The sequence below is a fragment of the Globicephala melas genome, chromosome 14 (assembly GCF_963455315.2).
Source record: "Globicephala melas chromosome 14, mGloMel1.2, whole genome shotgun sequence".
Lineage (NCBI taxonomy): Eukaryota > Metazoa > Chordata > Mammalia > Artiodactyla > Delphinidae > Globicephala > Globicephala melas.
Window position 1 is genome coordinate 53,023,098 of NC_083327.1, and position 14,227 is coordinate 53,037,324.

At 39.5% G+C, this 14,227-nt stretch overlaps 1 protein-coding gene across 2 annotated transcripts in view; it reads left to right on the forward strand.

Annotated features, from left to right (window-relative positions):
- NCOA7 (nuclear receptor coactivator 7) overlaps nucleotides 1-14,227 on the forward strand; it is a 145,241-nt gene that overhangs the window by 80,514 nt on the left and 50,500 nt on the right. For both annotated transcript variants that reach the window (XM_060283816.2, XM_030853532.2), the window contains exons 4-8: nucleotides 2,174-2,253; nucleotides 5,639-5,746; nucleotides 9,705-9,818; nucleotides 10,374-10,499; nucleotides 12,212-12,396. In XM_060283816.2, the coding sequence (XP_060139799.1) occupies nucleotides 2,174-2,253; nucleotides 5,639-5,746; nucleotides 9,705-9,818; nucleotides 10,374-10,499; nucleotides 12,212-12,396 (613 nt within the window). The remainder of the gene's footprint in view (nucleotides 1-2,173; nucleotides 2,254-5,638; nucleotides 5,747-9,704; nucleotides 9,819-10,373; nucleotides 10,500-12,211; nucleotides 12,397-14,227) is intronic.

The window sequence follows — 14,227 nt, forward strand, 5'->3', positions numbered from 1 at the left end:
ACTCGTGCCAAAGGAAAGTAAGTTTTGTACTAATTCAGGTGCACATAGTTAAGTTTATCCTGAAAGGTTCAGCCAGCACCTGTCTTTCTTTGGCAGCTGAACAGTACGGAAACTCTCATGATATGGTGGCTTACAGCAGTGCCCGCATTGGGACCAGAGATGACTATGCACGGCCTATGGAAGGGCATGGGCTGTAGCTGCCACAGATGGGAAACAGCAGCTTAGGTTCTAGAAATAGGAAGCGCCTACAGAAGGACATGAAGAGACTGTGCTGAAAGCACGAGGAACTAAAGGGACGGCTGTTTGTGGTGACAAAGAGAAGGGCAGGAGTGTGGGACAGAGTGGAGCTGAGATATTAACAAGAATGAGCACCAGGTAGATGATAAGAGTTGTAAAATACTGTGATTGGGTTTTTCAGTAGGCTGTGTGGAATCTCCTGATCTGCAGAATTTGGAGATCTGAAAACCACAGTCAGTACAGCCTCATCTTCCTGAACTAATTTAGATGGGGTCACCTGACAGAAGGGAGGTCATTTTTTACAGCACAGGGATTTTTCAGGGTGTCTCTGGTTCTACAAATGACTAGAAAAGGATACTAATAGCAGCATCTTTTATTTTTTTTCTTGGTTCTTAATTTAAAATAATGTAAAAGAAATACTTAAAAGTCAGTGAATCCCATGTGAATGAACTGTTTTCATATTTCTGTGTTACCTTCCAGCTCTCATCCAGTTTACCCACATTTGTTGTGTAGTTGAAATGATATTGTTGGTTTGCATGTGGGTGTGGGGAGTTGTAGGACCTCAGATGGAGAGGGATGCGTTAATCACACTTCAGAGTGCATGGCTTGTCATCACTGGTCAGAGCTGGGCCCTTCGTTATTTATTCACGAGTTCCTTTTTATCCTCATTCCCCACTCCCGTTTCTCTCCCCGCTCCACTCCATTCTATTGTGTCCAATGTGTATAGGCTATTTTCTGGATGTGGCCTTGAAAAATGTGTGTAGTTGTTTTGTGGACAGCTTTTTAAAATATACATAATGATACCATTCTGTACATCTCATTCTGTTTCTCTCGATGTAAACATGTTGCAGTGTATACTTGGGCTTGTTATGCTCTGGGATTCTAGGCAGTAATTAGATATATTTTGCTGACCCTCCTGTTCGCCACTGCCACAGATACTGTTGTTCTGTATACCCTCCAGCATGTTACTTCATGATATCTCCTGGGAGAGGATGTATATCTGTGGGTTAGTTTGCTGACTCATATGGGCTACGTATGCTTAATTTGCTGGGATGGCTGTACCAGTTTACGTCGCTAGTAGCAGTTCACATCTTTGCCAACACTAGAATTATCCAGCTTTCTGATTTTTGCCACGTTAATAGATGTAAAATGATGCTGCGTCTTAATTTGCATTTTTCTGATCTCATACAAGTTAGAGCATCTTTTCATAGTTAATTCAATTTGGTACTTTTTGTCACTTAATTTGTATCCATTGTTATATGTCTCTCTGGTTTTCAGTGTCTGGGTTGATACATTTAATCATAACAATTAGGTTGAATCATATGTAGCTGCCAAACTATCAGGTTGACCAGTTTGACCCTTAAAAATAGCAAACTCTGTGGTCCAACTTAATATGTTGTTGAACATATAGGTCTTTACAAGTTTTCATTATTATAAATAATACTGCAGTACCATATGCTGTGCATAGCATTTTTCTTCTTTTGAATTTTTCCTTAGGATAAATAAGGGAAAGATTACTGAGTCAAAGAATGAACATTTTTATAGCTATTGTTACATATTGACAAATCACCTTCTGAAAGGGCTGTACTGATTTACATTATACATCATTGTACATCATTTATATCATGACTGTACTAGTTTTACTTTAACTTCGTCTTTATACATTATCATTTAAACGAATACCTGAATAACTATAAAGCGTAACCTCATTGTTATTTGTACTATTTGATCACAGTTAACATTAATCATTTATTCAAGTATACATGGATGAACAATATGTTTTTATGAGTTTGGTCTATTTGTACCTTTAGTCCACTTTTCTTTTAATCTTTTTTTTTCAAAGTCAATTCGAAAGTGGGTTTTAATATACTGTAGATTACCCTATCCTCAATTTCTGAAAATGAAATCGTTCACTTATAAACATTTTATTCTCCAGATGACAATCAAAACAAAACACATGATAAAAAAGAAAAGAAGATGGTGGTTCAGAAGCCCCAGGGTACTATGGAATACACTGTAAGTATAAACAGGTAGAATGAAAGTTTGTTAATACCACTAGATTTACATAATGTTTCTCCCTGACACATCCTTCCCCTTAGTCATTTCTCTTCCTTCCTTATTTTTTCCCTGGGTATACCTGTTACTTGAATTACCGTTTGCTATGCCAAGGACGACCAATTTTAGGTCTCCATCCCAGACATGCTTTCTGAGTTCCCAAACCAAAGATTCAGCTGTCTACTCAGACATTAACTTAGACCTCCGTGCTTGGTCTTTGTTCAAGAAGCAGTGGCTCCATCATCCGTACATTTCTACAAACCAGAACCTTAGCCTTAACATCTTCTTCCCATTACTCACCATGTTCGATCTTCCTTTCCGTGACCATCCAGCAAGTCTAGGCCAGATCCCTTCATTTTTCTCTCTCATGGAATCTTTACATAGTTTATCTCCGTTTAACACTATTGATTCACTCGTGTGATTGTTATATCTAGATTGTGCCTTAATTCATATACCCACAGAGAGAGACTAGATTCCTCTTTGGTCAGCACTCTGTTTCTGGTGCTTGCAGGGTATAGGCCTCCATATGGTTGAATCAGCACATGAATAATGCAGCGTATGTGTCCGTTACTGCACTTCCACGTTAACGTGCTCATCTCTCTCATTGCGCCATGAGCTCCTGGAGCCCAGGAGCTGTGTCTACTTATCCTAGGCCTGGCGTAAAGTGGGCACTCAGTTATAGATCTGTTTTAATTCACTTTGAACCAGCATTGCTGAAGAGTGATCTCTGACTTCTAGAAAGAAATTAAGTGCTGTTGCCATTGCCCCTGTGTTTTCCTCATGTGTATTTCTTTTCTACTCATTATCTGTGTGCCGTGCCAGGCTCTATATAAGGCAAGCAGCAAGGCCTGTCCCTCCCTGCCGTTTCTTCTGGAATGGTGAATCCTCTCCAAGCTTCTGTAGCATCACACTGAAGAGCTCTGGCACCCGCATTTCATGCTCAGGGCTCTGTGAACATCCCTAGGCATCTTTCTATGGTTTATAGGCTTGGTCCTTTCCAGAAAGGATTTGGGGGTGATTATATATCTCACATTACCGCTGTTTGCAATATATTGTTGATCCCCATAACACCTAGCACAGTTCCTTACCTCCTAGAAGATACTGAGGAAGTGTTGGATTATTTATCATGAATAACAATATTAATTCTAAAGCCACGTGTGTAGCCTACAGTGTGATTCACGAGCCCCTCCAAGGAAATGAGAAGTATCTTTGCTAGGAGATGCTTCACATAGCACGTACTAAATAATGCAGTGAGAGTAAAAAAATCAACCCCAAATTAATTCATATAAACAGGTGATCAAGTTAGTAATTCAGATCTATCCACCTGATTGAGTTATGTTATGGGGATTAGTTTTAGTTGGCAAGTTACTGTGTGTACTTGTCGTCGGAAATAAAAGGGGATCCATAACTTCGTGTTTAGAGAACCGTGACTGGAACCCCTTACCCGATTGCTTACGTTGCTCCAGAGCTGTGGATGTTCAAGCATTCTGTTTAGTTTCAAACATGTATTGATACCAGTATCCCTCCCAGGGTCTGTAACTTGGTTCCATATGTATGTCTTATCCTTGTGTAATAACGGCAGATTGTTAAAATGTTTCTCCTTTCCTGAAACCCCTATACATAGTATCTTCAAGTGTTTGTGTAAAAGTATGAAGCCGATTTATTGATCACTTGCCATGAAGTAAATGCTCTTGAATTAGAAATTACAATTATGTATCTCAATTTGGATGAAGAAACTGAGGTACAGAGAAGTTAAACAAGTGACCCAAGATCACACAGCTGGCAAGTGGCAGATTTGGAATTCAGGTCCAGCAGTCTGGCTCTGGTCTGTATAATCAATCTGTGTCTTATACTGACGCTAAACGCTGAAACCCCCCAGATTTGAATATGTTATGTAAATGTATAATATTTGAAAAAAATATATTTTAAAAAAGTTTTTTCACTTTAGTACAGGTGATTTTGCTCAGGGTAAGGTAGGGGCATAGGTTAAGTTCTCAATAATTTTTTAAAAATATACGTATTTATGTCTTGTTCTAGAAATACGTTGAGGTAATTTTAATGCAGTCCGTAACTATGAACTTGGTTAGCCTGAGACAGTTCATCTAGTTGGTGGGGTTGTTTTTGGTTTTTTTTGCGGTACGCGGGCCTCTCACTGTTGTGGCCTCTCCCGTTGCGGAGCACAGGCTCCGGACGCGCAGGCCCAGCGGCCATGGCTCACGGGCCTAGCCGCTCCGCGGCATGTGGGATCTTCCCGGGCCGGGGCATGAACCCGTGTCCCCTGCATTGGCAGGCGGACTCTCAACCACTGCGCCACCAGGGAAGCCCTAGTTGGTAGGTTTTTGACACTTAAGGGCAGTGAGTGGTAAGTTGAATTCTACATGTGTACCTTTGCCCCTGTCCACAACCTCCTGCAGCCACCTCAAATTTCCACCTATAATTCGAGGCTCCCCTGGTGGAGCCAGTTCTGCTTACAGGGTCAGCCACCAGTGTTGACCCAGGGCTATAGTTGGGAACTTCTCAGTGACACTCGCCAGAATGACCTCCCGCTAACAAGTTCCATCCAGTGACCCTGGACAGGGAGTCTGTCCTGGGATATTGACCTTACCAGAGGCAGCAGACTTCTTTTTGGGTGGAGCTTTTTCACTGAAGTTTCACATCTTCTTACTGCCCTTTTTATTCCTATTCCCCTTCTATTAGAGAAGGAAAGAAACATGTACACCTGAGACATATCACAAGTTTTATAGATTTAGAGAATAACACTAATTTGGCTGACCATGGGAAATTGTCATTTTTAATGTCAGTGAACAATTTTTGTAGCTAATCCGAAGTTATTTTAGATTTCCCTGCCTTTCACTTTTTTCATTCATCAAATATTTAAGTGCCTTCTATGTGTCAGGCACTGTGGGGAAAAAGGCCATTAACAGGCCACAGTCCAGGAGCCTAAAGTGCAGTAAAGAAACAGGCAAATAGACAGACAGAAAAATGCAAAGAGAAAAAGTAGTCCTGTTACCCCTAGGAGTGGTATTGTCTGTAATATTTCTTTTCTTCTTAGCTTTATATTATACCTCATACACCCTCTACTCCATACACCTAAGTTGTGCCAGAGTAAGTTTAGAAATCTGTTAGTGGACAGTGAAATTTGAAGATAAGGGAGTCCAGAAATGAATAATATCTAAGACTTCTTTTAAGAATTGAGAATGTATTCTCTTTTTTCATAATACATTTGGATGTATGTGTTACATTTTTATTCACTCATATCACAAATAGATTAATGTTGACTATCAAGAGGAAGGTTTTGTTTGCTTTTTGCTTTGTGTATTGAATCTTGTTTGTTTGATTATTCTAGGCTGGAAGCCAGGACACCCTAAACTCCATAGCACTGAAATTTAACATCACTCCCAATAAACTAGTGGAACTGAATAAGCTTTTCACACATACTATTGTTCCAGGCCAGGTAATGATCTTCTTGTTGAATTTTGCTTTAGAGATTTTGCATTTATTTTTGTTGCCATTTTTGATGACTCACTCTTAGTGTCACAGGATTATCATCAATGATAATGTGCATTGGTTCAGTCTTCCATTTAGATCCAAGAATTCTGAAAGCATCCTGGTACTTATGAACTGTTCAGAGATGAATGCTTTGCAAATGATTAACACAGTTGGCAAACTATCATTTGTGTTATAGACGTTTCCATCAAGAGAAGTTAAATTAATGTAACTTTTTTCCCTGTAGAATTTCATACAGATATTCTTAGAATATTTAATTTAGAATTGCAAGTTTCAGTTTAGTTCACTCCTGGGGTCCATTGTGGTCATTGTTTTGTTTTAAATTAGACAAAACTTTTGTCATTTTGGTCTTGATTTGATACCATGACAAAAGAAGTGAATCCAGCCAAAGGTGGAGACATTCAGCAGGACCATCAAGAAAAGCCTACAGACACACAAAAAGATGCTCAACATTGCTAATTATTAGAGAAATGCAGATCAAAACAGCAATGAGGTATCACCTCACACCGGTCAGAATGGCTGTCATTGAGAAGTCTACAATAATAAATGCTGGAGAGGGTGTGGAGAAAAGGGAACCCTCCTACACTGTTTGGTGGGAATGTAAATTGGTGCAGCCACTATGAAGAACAGTATGGAGGTTCCTTAAAAAACAGAGCTACTGTATAATCCAGCAGTCCTTCCCCTGGGTATATATCCAGAAAAAACAAAAACTCTAATTCAGAAAGATACATGCACCAGTGTTCATAGCAGCACTATTTACAATAGCCAAGACATGGAAACAACAACCCAAGTGCCCATACACACAGTGGAATATTACTCAGCCATAAAGAAGAATGAAATATCGCCATTTGCAGCAACATGGATGGACCTAGAGAATATTATACTTGGTGAAATAAGACAAATACTATATGATATCACTACACATGAAATCTAAAACATAATGCAAATGAGTCTATATACAAAACAGAAATAGACTAACAGATGTAGAAAACAAACTTATGGTTACCAACGGAGAAAGGGAAAGAGAGAGAGACAAATTAGGAGTATGGGATTAACAGATACAAACGACTATACATAAAATAGATAAGCGGCAAGGATTTACCATATAGCACAGGGAACTATATTCAATATCTCGAAGTAATCTATAGTGGAATATAATCTGAAAAATATATATATAACTGAATCACTTTGCTGTACACCTGAAACTAACGCAATACTATAAATCAGTGATATTTCAATTTAAAAAAAAAAGCCACACATTTTTTCCCAGGCTTTTAGTACTTTGTTAAACTAAATGAAATTGACATGTCATATAATTTTGCCATTCTCGGTTAATCCAGCAATTTTTTAAATACCTTCTGCATAAGATATTCTTATGTTTCTACTTGAAAACTACACTTAGCCAATAAATGTAAATGGCCCAGTCATAGGCAGATCCTTGTTGAGGCCAAGTTTCCAGTCCCATCTGTAGAACTACTTGGTTGCCATGAGCACATTCCGGTTCCATTATTGACTTACTAGACCATGTTCCTGCATCTCTACATTAGAGTGACATTTTTATTCAGGATGTATACTGCTTCTTCTAAGTATAACTTCATTCAGGCAATGGTGGTATTCTTTGCGTTTCTTTCACGGGCAGCAAATGAAACCAACAGACCATAAATTGGCCAGTTTGTACTATCATGCTTTTGGTATTTATGTCCTTGTCAAAAGGAGATATTACTATATTGCTGATACCAGGTAATTGAGGGGAAATATGAGTTAAAACTTTTTAAAAATTAGTAAATTTTTATCTCTGGGAAAATTAGATTTCAGGCACTTTTATTGGGTTTCTTATAATCTGGGGTATTGCTGCATAATGTGTAACTGACCCATAGCAGTGAACCTAGGCTTACTAATTCAAGGCTGAAGACTGTAGTCACTGGGACTTAGTAAAATAATTTAGGGTGATTCCTTATTCGTTTACTAAGTGAACGGGATTAAGGTCCAGCAGCTAATAGGAGGTATAGGAACTGTTTTAATATGCCTAGTTAAGGGTAAAAATATAGAAATAGGTGCCCCAAAGCTTCATTTCCTTTGACCCTTTAGTAACTGTTTGACTTGGCTAAGTCACTTCCTTTTTTGACCCTGGTTTCCTTATCTCTGAAATATGAGGGGTTGGGCTGCATTATCTCGGATGTCCCTTCTAGCCTTTACTGTGCTGTGTAACCCTCATATAACTCAACAGTTATGTGCTGTTAGTTGTCCCAGCATCTAGCTCCACTCATGTTTTTTCTGGCAAAGATAAGGAATTGAGAAGAGTGATCCAGACTCACTTCCATGTTGAAGTAAGACGTATTCTGACTGAGCTTCCCTGTGTTCAACTGTTACTTCTGTCTACAGTGCAGTGAACTGTTTATGCATAGGAATTATCCCTTTGATTTGACATTTAGAGTGTCAGACAATAGAATCTCACTCTATGTTGCCTAATGCCTGTCAAGAGCTCAGGTGCAAAAAAAAATATGAATGGAGAATTGTTTGGAAGAAATGACATCTGTCCGTCCCTCTAGCCTAGATACATATGATATACATAAGAGCTGTAGCCTTCTGTAAATTGCTTTTATGGAACTCCAAACTTCTGACATTTTCCATTGACCCATTTTGAAATTGTAAAGAACAGTCCTCCAAACTGTTTATTGTATTTACTGTCAATGTGTCATCAAGGACAAAGAGTTCACTGTGAGACACTTTTTTTTTTAATGAGACTTCATGGGAGACACTTTTTTTTTTTAATGAGACTTCATGGGAGAATACTTGTACTTCTAAGAAACTGGTTTGTTTTTATTTTATGAACATTGAATTCTGTTAACTCATGATGTCTATCTCTTTGCATTGGTTATTTGGAAACTTAGAGCCAGTTTTATGGCCCACTTCTCAATGAATGTTTGGTAATTTTGGAGCACAGTTTCAGTATAATCAGTCCTCATCTTATTTCTCCTTGATGGTGATTTTCCCACCTTTATCTTAATGTGTCTTTTGTTGTTGCCTCATTTTTTCTGGATTGAAGAGAGATTTAAAATAACTAAAGTTAAAATAGAGAGATGACTGGAAGGATGGAAAAGAGTGAATAACAGTGTTAAACAGCTGTTACATGATTTGCTCTGAATTATGTTTTATAACATTAGAGGTCACTTTAAGACTGTTTTTGATATAATGCCAGAATGTAGCCATGTCTCGTGAAAAAAGTGTTGAATAACAGAATCACAATAACATTTCGGGAGCCAGAATACTTTACAGAAGGAAGCTATTTAGTACAATTCAGGGGTTTTTATTTTATTTTATTTTTTAGATAACCTAAACAGTGATGGAAGAGAAAGTATTGATTATTGATACTATCTTGTACATTGATACTATCTTGTACAGTTTATCGTATAAGGACCTTACTGCGTTAGCACTCAGGGCCTGCCTAGAAAGCCTAGATGTGTCCCCTTCCTTCCTGACACAGGAATTACGTTTAGAAGCACGCCATGTGACTCTCTCCTCTATTCCCTTGTACTATTAGCACCCTGCCCTGGAAGGCTCTTCCCTCCCTATCCAAATCCTATGTATTGTCCAAAGCTTCACTTGGACCCACCTGCTTCATATGGCCTTTGCAGAATACTTCCCCACTTTCCTCTCCCCTCTGTGAGCTCCTGCAGTGTGTTCAGTACCCTTTGCACTGCACACATCTGCACACATTCATATTGCTGAGTATAGTTTCATGGATTAGTCTGGAAGGCCCCAAGTAGCTCATGAGTTCTGTGACAGCCAACTAGGTCTTAGTCACACACCCAGCCTGATACTGTACAGAGAGTAATTGCTCTAAACACTGCCTTGTGGTTTGCCCAATTCCTGGGACTCACCTAGCTTGTCTTCCCCATTCTCAGGTTCTTTTTGTGCCAGATGCCAACTTTGCTTCCAGTACCTTAAGGTTATCATCATCCAGTCCTGGTGCTACTGTCTCTCCTTCATCATCAGATGCAGAATATGATAAACTGCCTGTATGTATTTCATTCATGCACTGAAGTTCATATTTCTCAGCAATGGTTTTGAGTTATTGCAGAATTCTACATGTTATTTTTCACAAGAGTTCATCTGAAACTCTCCTTCCTCGACAAAGAGGTGGGGTTAAGTAGTTTGTCATTAGTTGAGAGAAGAAACCTGTTCACATTTAAGGTCTCAAAGGCAGAAATGCATGTCTTATTTATGTAGAAGTATGAAGTTAAACTCTCAATGAGACCAATAATTTATTTGTACTACTTTACTCCTTTTTCTAAAGAATTTGAACCATGAGTCCAATATAAATTCTTTCATTTAAGGTATTTTTTAAGACACTTGATGAGGCATTTTTATGGGTTCATACATATGTGCTTTTTAAAAATCTTAGTTTGATTTGGGTGATACTTTTGAAGGTTGAAAGACATATGCCTTTTTTTATGTTCACGTTAAATAGGAACAGGTTACCTACAGGGAACGTAGATGGCTTGATTCAAATAAATGAATAATCTTTTGAAAAAGTGCTTCTATTTGATTTTGGAAAATTTTGCTTTCTAAAGGATGCTGACTTAGCAAGAAAGGCCTTAAAACCCATTGAGAGAGTCTTATCATCCACTTCTGAAGAGGACGAGCCAGGCGTGGTAAAATTCTTAAAAATGAATTGTCGCTACTTCACCGATGGAAAGGTATATGGCTATGCCATTTGTTTCCTTTTCTTGGAGTCTATGGAAAACTAAACTAGTTCCAAAAGACTGAAGGCAGGCTATTTTAAAATATCTTACCCGAAGTTTCAGCTTTAACATTTCACAACTGTCCATTAGTTTTCCCCTCTTGGATGCCTGACATTTGACTTACTGAGGGAATAACAGTCATCACGTTGAAATGCAATTCTTTGTGACCTTGGGTTTATTACTTATATTTCAGTTCTTAGCCCATAAATTGTTAGAGAGACAGTACAGAATGTGTTTAAGAGCAAATGCTGGAGTCGGGCTCACTGAACTTAAATTCCAACTCTACCACCACTAGCTCTGAGACGATGGGCAAAGTATTTGAATTTCTTAAGCTTCCATTTTTCCTCATCTATAAAGTAGGAACAATAATAAAATTTAACTCATAGGGTATGCTAATTAAAAGAAAGTTCATGTGAAGAGCTAAACACCTAACCTGGAAAATGGTTAAGTTCTCGACCTGTTTGCCGCTAGAAATTCTGGTATGAAAAATGTCTGTTACATCTTGGTTTCAGTTTTTTGGTTGTTGGTGTTTTGTATAAAGAACAAATCTGACATTTTGTGAGCCTCTGAAGAAGGGGTAATATTGATATAAAGCGAATTCCTGTGCTCATAGTAGAGACTTCATGCCAGGTTCAAATGGTAGGAAAATACATTATTGATATGCACTTGAAACTTTTGCAACCAAGACTAAGTAGTGCTGAAAGGCAAAACTTTTTGCCAAGGTGATCGCTAAACTCATTAAGAGTATCAAAATAAATAACTTACCTAGGGCTTCCCTGGTGGCGCAGTGGTTGAGAGTCCACCTGCCGATGCAGGGGACACGGGTTCGTGCCCCGGTCTGGGAAGATCCCACATGCCGCGGAGCTGTTGGGCCCGTGAGCCATGGCCGCTGAGCCTGCGCGTCCGGAGCCTGTGCTCCGCAACGGGAGAGGCCACAACAGTGAGAGACCCGCGTACCGCAAAAAAAAATAAATAAAAAAAATAACTTACCTAAAGGGAGTTATTTATATCCTGCTGTCCCTGGTTGATAACATCCCTGTGGCCAACAGGGTCTACCATATAAACTGACCAAGTTTCAGACTTTAAGTACCCACCAAGCTACTGTTCTTTGCTTTCGCTTTCCATAGTTTGGATATATTCACTTTTGTCTGCAAAAATTTCATACTCCTATTTGTGTCCGATTTTGCTGAATGTGGGCTTTCTAAGCATCTTAGAGCAAAATATTAGAAGTGCAGCCGCTCCCTTAGCACAGTACCAGGCACTTGCTGGACAGGTAGTGAATATGTGCTGAGTGGATTGTAGAGTACCCAGTTCTCAATTTGGAAGGTACCTGGGACAGCCCTTCTCATTTTACAGACAGGACGTTGGCGAATCTGAGACATACATGTGAAACCCAAGATCCTACCACAATTGTACTATTGCAGCAGCCATGCTAGAACCAGGCTCAGCTGATTGCCACAGCGAGGCAAGCCTGTTTCTCTGCTCAGCACACCGCACCCAACGTTGTATTTCATCAGCCTGTTTTTTCCAGCCCTTGTAGAGGGGATGCAATTGCCCTGCAGGATACCATGGTTCAGAAGGTCAATGGAATGGCAACATAAGTTCATTAAAGCTGCTAGGGTGGTTGCATCTTGCCTGTAGCGACTCTGTACTGTCTTTTTCTTCAGGGTGTGGTCGGAGGTGTCATGATCGTTACTCCTAACAATATCATGTTTGACCCTCATAAGTCCGATCCCCTGGTCATTGAAAATGGGTGTGAGGAGTACGGCCTCATTTGCCCCATGGAAGAGGTTGTTTCCATCGCGCTCTACAATGACATCTCCCACATGAAGATCAAAGATGCCTTGCCATCGTAAGAGATCTTTCTTTGTTTACCAGAAAAAGGGGTATTGGGAGAATTAAATGCAATTAAAAAGTGAGGGCATTGGCAGGAGTGAGAGATTGTGTAGAGGTGAATTTGAAGGTAGAATATTTGTGCACTAAATTTTAAAAAATAGAAAAAGGAGAGGAAATGGAAATGATAAGGTCAATAAGGAAGAGTGAAACATTCAAATCAAAAAATCATGTAATAATGGTATTTCTTTGGCTTATTTTTCTGAAGAGCAATGCATGTTCTTAATTTATGAAAGAATAAATGAAGTTTCTCTGAAAGAATTTGTCTGATTATCGATAAGAGAATAGTATTTTCTCTTTGGTTTAATTGGTAAACAGAGTTACATTCTTCCTCATTCAAATTCTAGGATAGGTATCTTCCCAGCTCATGTGTTTCCTTAATCCTGTGTGGAGAGAGATTTGCGTGGACATGCAGAGGCACTGCCCCTGTAACCAGAATACCTTAAGTGGTGTGCAAAGGCTGTAATAGTAGTTTGTTTTGTCTCTTAAATGTAGATGGATATTACTTTAGTCCTGATTACTTTTGCCTTCTAAAACTGAAGTTTTTGATTTAAAGAAGCTCTCCATGAAGAAAGGGTTTAAGAAAACTCAGAGAATCGATTCACTTGTAGGGATAATCTGACTCTTTCTGTCATTTTGTCAGTGTGCCTATTTCTGTATACTATGTATGTGCTAGCAGTAAAACACTTTAGAAACTCAGTGATAGCAAGGTAAAGGCAAAGCAGTGGGTCCAACAGAACAAAGGGAAGCTAGCCCCTTGGGCTCAGGAAAAGAAGGGAAGGTAACTAGGGAACTAACCCAGACACAGCGTCCCTAGGGGTTTATGCCAGCAGGTTCCCCTGGACTTCTACAGTCCTTAGCATCTGATCCACTAGACCCTTACATGCCCAGCCACTGAAGGAACCACTGGAGCATGGTCACTGGGTAGTTTCCAAGTTCTGGCAGAAGTGCCTAGAGGTTTAGGAGGCAGTGTAGCAGACCAGGCAGTCCTGCAGGATGATGCCTGGGTTTCCCTGGCTCTGCCACTTATGGCTCCATGACCTTCACGAGTGACTGAATCTTGAGCCTCGGTTTTCTCATCTGTAAAATGGAATTAATAGTATTCTTCTGCTTGCAGAGCTGTTACAAGATCTAAAAGCATTGATATACCAAAACTCTTAGAAAATAGCCTGGTACCTAATAAGTATAGGCTGTTTATTTGAACCTTCAGTTCATATCTGAAACTCTAATCATTGTTCTGTGGGAATCTTTTATTCACGCAGAATGAGGCTTCTGATGCATCTTAGTGCACGTCTCTTGTGTGGCAAGGATATGAAGATAAGTGGGTCACGGCCCCTGTCCTGCAGTTTACTGGGTGCGACAGGTGGAGAGAAGTGGTAATTGAACAACACTGTAGATACAGACGTGCACACGGCATTCCATGAGAACCATGTGAAGGAGTGTCCAGCTACCTTGGAATCTTAGATGAGAAGGAGGAGAGGGAGTGAAAGAGTCACTTTTGGGAAGAAAGTGTGAACATGAGGTGACAAGAGGAAAGAAGATAAGAGTAGGTAAAGATACAGTTAAGTTTGGAAGTGGATGCACAGGCAGATAGGGGCATTTCTTGCCCAATGATGGCTTCAGTGGAGTAATACTGTTACACATCTTCAGCTTAGGATGTTAAGTATTCTTTTAATAATAGGGAAGGTACATTCTTACAGAAAGATTTCTCTCAATGTGAGATTGTGTTTCATGATCCGGGCCTAATGCTGTAGATGGGGGGAGAGAGAGGAGTTGAGAATTGGCTCCTA